The sequence below is a fragment of the Erythrolamprus reginae genome (genome assembly GCF_031021105.1).
Source record: "Erythrolamprus reginae isolate rEryReg1 chromosome 4 unlocalized genomic scaffold, rEryReg1.hap1 SUPER_4_unloc_1, whole genome shotgun sequence".
Lineage (NCBI taxonomy): Eukaryota > Metazoa > Chordata > Lepidosauria > Squamata > Dipsadidae > Erythrolamprus > Erythrolamprus reginae.
Window position 1 is genome coordinate 225518 of NW_027248454.1, and position 7498 is coordinate 233015.

At 37.3% G+C, this 7498-nt stretch overlaps 1 protein-coding gene across 1 annotated transcript; it reads left to right on the forward strand.

Moving 5' to 3' along the window:
• Window positions 1-561: 561 nt before the first annotated feature.
• Window positions 562-6724, forward strand: LOC139155216 (lebercilin-like protein). Its single transcript, XM_070730316.1, has 4 exons — window positions 562-961; window positions 2469-2977; window positions 3835-3972; window positions 6647-6724. Exons 1-4 carry the CDS (start codon window positions 562-564, stop codon window positions 6722-6724), a joined length of 1125 nt encoding a protein of 374 aa, XP_070586417.1.
• The last annotated feature ends 774 nt before the right edge of the window (window positions 6725-7498 follow it).

Below are 7498 nucleotides of genomic sequence, written 5' to 3' on the forward strand. Positions count from 1 at the left end.
TAAAATGCTCCAACATTGTAGGTTAAGTTCTTTGCTATTAGATTATTTATTTATTTATTTTATTTATTTATTTATTATTTAGATTTGTATGCCGCCCCTCTCCGAAGACTCGGGGCGGCTCACAACAAAATAGAACAAATCATAAATAATCAGAAAACTTTAAAATTTATATAAGATTTAAAAGATCAGGGAAAACGAGCATGTCCTCTTTCATAGCCCCAGATCAAGGAGTATTATGCTCAATAGAAAAACATAATTTATGGAACACCGAGAGTAAGGAAAAAACTGGAGATGATGGAATTATGAAAACTCCTCCATTATATCTGTTATTTTATAGTTTCCTTCCATTCAATTTTGCCCTACAAGTCCCATGATGCTAAGAGAAGAGGTTCTTTAGTTGCCATAGTAATAAAGATCTAAACAGCCACTTCTAGGGCAAGAACCAGGTAACGTGCATAAACGGACCTCGGGTACAAGCCTCTTACCTGGGCATCGTGGGGAGGACATTATATATATTATATATTATATATAATTTCAGCCATAATAGATAATATTAAAATGATGGCTTCCAGTGATGCAGTTCCTCATCCTACTTTCCAGGAGGAATGCAGAATAAGTGGAAGCTCTAACGATTCTCCAACTGAGTTTATTAAGAGCAGCAGCAACAACAGTAAAGACAGTAACTCTAGCAAATGTTCCAGCCAATTTGGAAGTGCTCAGTTTACTGATTCAACTGAGTTTGATATACTGGTTGACGACATTTCAATAACAGCTATCAATGGCAGCAAGGAAAGCATTTGTGGAACTTCTTCGGACAATTGGGGAGATTTTCATTCAAATTGCTCTCGAACTTATCCAAGGGAAGGGCCTGGCAGCTTCACCATCTCATGGATCCAGCAACTCCAAACTAAAGAGTGGATCTTATCAGATAAGAAAAAGAAAACTGATGTCCATACAAAAGGTAAGAAGGCCATTTGTTATCCAGAACACTGCTGTATTCATTGTGGTTGGCAGATTCCAACTGAACTAATGGCAGCTAAGCCTTTGCTGAAAATCAAGCAATTGTCCTATAACTGCACTTTTGCTTAGCTACCTTGACACTTCTATTCTTTAAAGACTCTACTATTTATCTGTCTGTCTGGGCAGTTTAGTATAAAGCTTAGAGTCCAGGTCTAGCAATCCTGCTTTAGACATGTCTGGCTGAGGAATTCTAGAGTTGAAGTCGAAGCATAGACTAGGCAAGACTAGACTGGACTAGAATTCCTTATTGGTCATGTGTGATTGGACACAGAAGGAATTTGTCTTGATGCATATGGTCTCAGTGTAATAAAAGAAAGGATACATTTGTCATGAATGATGAGGTACAACACTTAATGATTGTCATAGGGTTCAAATATGCAATCAGGAAACAATCAATATTATTATATAAATCATAGAGATACAAGCAAAGTTACAGTCATACAGTCATAAGTGGGAGGAGATGGGTGAAAGGAACCATGAGAAGACTAATAGTACTAGCAATGTAGTTTTAGTGAATGATTTGACATCGGTGAGGGAATGATTTGTTTAGCAGAGTGATGGTGTTCAGGAGAAAACTGTTCTTGTGTCTAGTTGTCTTGGTGTGCAGTACTCTATAGCATCATTCTGAAAGTAGGAGGTGAAACAATTTATGTCTAAGATGCAAGGGTTCAGTAAATATATTCACGGCTCTCTTTTTTACTCATGCAGTATACAGGTTCTCAATGAAAGACCAGTTGGCAGTAATTATTTTTTTCTGCAGTTCTGATTATCCTCTGCGGTCTGTTTGTCTTGTTGGCTTGCAGAACGAATCAGACAGTTATAGAGGTGCAGATGACAGACTTAATAATTCCTCTGTAGAATTGTATCATTAGCTCCTTGGGCAGTTTGAGCTTCCTGAGTTGGCACAGAAAGACCATTCTTTGTTATGCTATCTTGATGATGTTTTGATGTTAGATGACCATTTTAGGTCTTCAAATATGGCAGAACCTAGAAATTTGAAGGTCTCTAATCTTCATACTGTGTTGTCTAGTATTGTAAGAGGTAAAAGTATGGGCAGATTTCTCCTAAGGTCTACCAATAATTTTAAAGTTTTGAGTGTGTTCAATTCCAGATTATTTCGGTTGTACCACGGGGCTAGTTGTTTAACCTCCCATCTATATGAATGAGACCAATCACTGCATTTTAAAGCTATCAAAATACTGTTTTAGCATATTATGTGAGTATAGCATTTATGTCTTACAACAGCTAATATTATGTCAGTTCAGGTATGATTTTTCACAATAGGTTAATTTAACAAACAGTTGCATTAGAGATTGACTCAAGATAATACATAAAAGGGAGTGAATCTATGCACTGAATACATATTTCAGCATTTAACTCTGAGACTTATGTAAAATTAACTGCTTTGCTTAATCTAATATGCTATCTTGATATTTTTTTCCATGCAGGAGGTAAAACATTGCCTAAAAAGAAACCTCAGCAGAAGACCACATTTACTACAGACCACACCATCAATGTTCAAGACAAAAATAACATGGCTTGCCATCTATTGTCAGCAAGGGATAATGAAATTAAACAACTGAAAAACGAAGTGGCTGTTCTGCAGAATAAATTGGAGACCGTTGCTACGGAAAATAATATGTTGAAGCGTCTTCAATCTCAACATTTGAAAGTAATCAGGAATTACGAAAATGCAGAGATTAATCTGCCTGATCTTTTGACCACACACTCCAAAGAAATGCAGGCTCTAAAAGAACATCTCCATAAGTCTCAAGAAGAAGAGCGCAGAGCTTCCAAGAAGCTGAAAGATGTTGAGGTTCAACTCTTAAAAACAAAGGACGCCTTTCAGGCATTGAAGAAAGTTTCTGAGGACAAAAAACTTGAAGAGAGAGGAGAACTTCAGCGTAAATTGAAATTACTTACCCAAAAATTGGAAGCTAGTGACAAGAGAACCCAGGTAACATGCAATGTACATTGCTTAGAACTTCATAGCAGGCTCTGTGAGCAGAATGGGACACTTAGGCATGAAGCTTTGGCCACACCTCTTTTGCCCCCAGCCACCTGCTTCAGCCCATTTACAGCCAGCTTTTCTCCTCCTCTGACCCTCCCTGGCCATAGCAGATATATCACCAGGACCCGAGGGAGGGTGAGTAGCAGGCGCCATGGCCACTGTGGAGCAGACAGGCAAGAGTGTGTTGGGGGTTCCAGGACCAGAACAACGGGCACCTCAAAGGGGATTCACAAAGAAGTTCCCATAAAAGAGGACGACGACAAGACCGGCATGGCTTCTGCCCCTGGGGCAGGGCTGGGGGGGTCGCACATGGGAATGGCAAGGCCGGCATGGCTTCTGCCATTACAAGTGTGTGGGGGAGCATGACAGGCAAATGGAGGTGGCGTGTAGCTTATCCTATCTTCCACTGTGGAGTCAGCAAACCATACACATTTTGAAAAGAATCACTAATCACATGAAAAAGTCCATCTCTGATAATATGAGCCTAGCCAACACATTTAAAACTGTATACTGACTAAACCTACCATATTTGGTACCATGCCAAGGGAAAAATAAAGCATTTTGGTTTTATTATAATTGAACAAATTATAAGCCTCATATGACCTTATTATTGGTCGGTTATACATGTTATTTTGGATATTATTCTTTCACAATGTAGGTCGATTCCCATTTCAATAATTGAGGATTTTCATCTTTTTGGAAACAGTTAATAAAATTTCAGTTGTTTTCTTCTAAATTCTAATTCTATATGATTGCAAATATTGAATAACATTATTGATGATTTATTTGTAATGTTTTTTTAGGATTTGGAAAAGCAGCTCTCATTAAAAACTACATCTTTTAGACACCAGTTAGCTGTTGAGAAAACAAAGACAACTGAAGCTCAGTCAATCACTGCCAATTTAGAAAGAGAAATGGAGTCACTGAAGCTGAAACTCAAGGTATTTAGAAGCTTAAATAAAATATGGCTTACCACACAAGGCATCCAAGATGCTAGTCACTAATACACATTTGAACTGAGCCTCTAAACTGTAGATTGGAGAAATGTATTAATTCACGTTAAGCCACTTGCACACATTTCTAGGAAAAGGTACTATTTAAAACGTGTCTGCCAATATGAAAATAATGTGTTTTTTAAGCCTGTTACTCAAGGCCTGTACTGATAGAAAATTGAGTGGGAAAAAAGTACAAATATGCCTAAGCAAATATTTAAAATACAGATAAAATGAAATACTGGGGGGAGTTACACAGTGAAATGTATGAACTCTAAAGAACTGTCATTAATGTAATAAACTATATTATCAACTTAAATTTAATAATGCATTTCTTTAGGAGAAAGAACGGGAACTCGGCATAACAAATATTTATGCCCACCGGATGCGTAAAGGTCAGCCGGAGATAACCGATTCATGTTCTTCCCCAAGAGGTAGCACAAAGTGTTTCATACTTTATTGCGAAATAAAGATATAATTCTTTGTCATGTCAAAACTATTTCAGATGCTTGCTGTATTTTCTCCTTGAAATACTGCATTATATGAACTCTTTATTTATCTTGTTATGTTATTCATGGGTCCTGATTAAACAGATTCACTCTTGTCATTCTCTCTAGAAGTGAGAGATAAGGGGAGAATAAGGGGATATTTACTAAGGAAGCTCTCTAAATTCAAAATCACTTTCTTAAGATTTTAGTGTGTGTGTGCTATATAGATTATATTCAATCAAATCCATGTATAGTCTGACATATTTTGATGACTTCTGGAGCCTTTTAATTTGGGATATAAACCTGACTTTGGCACTGAAATTGTTTATTCACTCTCACTAAAGATCACAGTATTGCTGTTTCTTGCTCCAAATCTAAAGCTACACACATTTTCCCCCAATCCCACCTCCCTCATATACATTCAACATATGCTGAATTAGTAAGGAGAGTTATTTCTAATCCCTTCACACAATTCTGAACTTTTCAACACGAGTAATTTATCACTGCCTTGTCCCATGAAGCATGAAACAATCCCCTTGCATTTGCCCCTGAAGAGATTATCTAACATCTTCCTCTCATGTGGCTCCTATCCCATATACACAGTCCTCAAATTATGACTATAATGAAGCTCAGAATTTTCACCATAAGTTATGATGGTAATAAATCAAGGCACCCATATGACCAACCTGATTTTAAAACTTTTTTGAGGTATTTGTTAAATGAATGTCTCATTTGTAAAGTGGGGTATGGGACACCATCAGAACTCTGGAATTGAGTCATACTCAAAAAGTAAATGCTTTGGAAGAAGCATCATAACTCTGAATTCAAAGCAACTGTGAAGTGCAAAATATGTGAGACTATATGGAGGAAAGCTGTGAAAAAAATTACATCAGAGTTATCCCTCAACAGGTCCCATAACATGCAGAAGACCAAGGAACAGGCAACAGGGAGAAATAGTCAGCTTTGTAGGAGATTCCACCATCACCAATTACGAGCCCTCACATGCCAGATTTCCAAAGGAGAGACAAAAACACACCTCTTCAACTCCCCATGGAGAAAACAGTCGCATCCTGCCTGGAGAAAAAAAGCTGCTTTTTCCAAAACTGCATAGTCCAAAGTGCGTTTTAAGTACCAAGTGATTGTGTTCATTGTATAATTCTAGTCAAGCTCATAGAACTAATAAATATCACATCATATTAGAATTAGGATATATTAGATTGTAGATATTAGTATTAGAAATAGGATATATTAGATTTAAGATATTAGATAGTATTAGAACTAAGCAATGTTAGATAGTAAACATGACTATTAGGCAATATTAGTACAGTAGATATGAGATAGCATTAGAACTAGGAGATAGTAGATAGTAGATAGTAATATTAGAACTAGGATATATTAGATAATAGATTTTAGATAGTATAAGAACTGGGCAATATTAGTAGTTTCGTAGTTACCATTGAAAAAAAACTTTAACTTTTTGAACATTTTTGTAAAACATAAATATAAAAATTATTTTGAAAAAGATGTTTTGTGACTTATATTTATCAATTTCTATCTCAGAATAAGATTTCCTTGAAGCCTGTTTCTTTCCTATGAATAAAGAATATTTCCTTGCAATTTATTCAGAGGTTTTATTTAACCACCGGAGGGAGGCAAAGACTGTAATCTTGTAACTTGTCTGCAATAGTTATATTTACCAGACTATATGGAATTAATTTTACAGACTTTTAATTTTTAATTATGTTTTTGGATAATGGATACAAGTCAGAGTACTGATATAACTGAAAGAAGATTATCAGATAAAGTTGAAGTTTCAAGAACTTTTTTAGAGATATATATAAAAATAGATGAAGTACTTCAGGCAATGGGAATGAAGCTTGAACTGAATTGTAACTACTGTGCCATGGTGGTGCAGTGGTTAGAATGTAGTATTGCAGGCTGACTCTGCTCATAGCCAAAAGTTCAATCCTGACAGGGATCAAGGTTGACTCGAACTTCCATCCTTCCGAGGTCAGTAAAATGATGATCCAGATTGTTGGGCACAACTGGAGATATTAAACAGATAAAGGATAGAGTGGAACAAGTGAAAGTTTAGAAAATTAAGAATTATGAGGATTTGCACCCGTCTTTTATAGATGAAATGGGTGCAACAGAGCCATCTAGACAGGCAGCAACTCTCAGCCAATGAGGAGAACATTTCAACTGCATTCTAACCACTGAGCCATGGCAGTGCAGTGGTTAAATGCTGTATTGCAGGCTAACTCTGCTGGAAGCCAAAAGTTCAATCTTGACAGGCATCAGCCTTTCATCCTTCTGAAATCAATAAAATGAGAACCCAAATGGTTGAGGGGCAACATGGTGATTCTATAAACTGCTTAGAGAAGGTTGTAAAGCACTATGCAGCAGCAGGTTGCTCCCACTTTGGACCAGTCCCTAGAACTGGTAGCAGCAGTGGCGGGAGGCTCCGCCCACCCACCAGGACCCTTCTGCGCATGTGCAGAAGCAGGTGCGCAAACCAGTAGCAAACTAATTCAGAACCCACTACTCTGAAGCAATATAGAAGTCTAAGTGCTATTGCTAAAACATGACATACTTTCAAAGGAACTCCATGAGGACATAAAAACATTTAGCTGGAAATTGTATGAATCGGCAGTCCAGGCTTTTATGTTTTCCCATCGTTTTGCCAGGACGATGCTCTAACTTGTAATGATAGGCAGTGTTCTAACTTTTTTTTGGGGTGGGCGCAAAAGTATAGTGTCTGAGCGGCAGTCCCTTCGGGACTGGGCGGCACAGAAATAATAATAAAATTTCCCTCTCGGCTTCTGGGCAGGTTTGGAAAACTGAGTTGATGATGATTTTTAAATGAGCGATTGCTCACCCGCTCAGCTTAGAGGGAACTATGATGGTAGGTAGCCAGAAAAACATTTCACAGGCCATTGAAAGTTTGCATTAGAGTTAGAGTTATTCAATAGTAGATGTTATTGTTC

Bases quoted from the DNA above. Each gene is read 5' to 3' on its own strand.
- LOC139155216 (XM_070730316.1), top strand. From the start codon at position 562: ATGGCTTCCAGTGATGCAGTTCCTCATCCTACTTTCCAGGAGGAATGC. The intron at 962-2,468 runs GTAAGAAGGCCA...TTTTCCATGCAG, and splicing joins AACTGATGTCCATACAAAAG to GAGGTAAAACATTGCCTAAA. The intron at 3,973-6,646 runs GTATTTAGAAGC...CGTCTTTTATAG, and splicing joins CACTGAAGCTGAAACTCAAG to ATGAAATGGGTGCAACAGAG.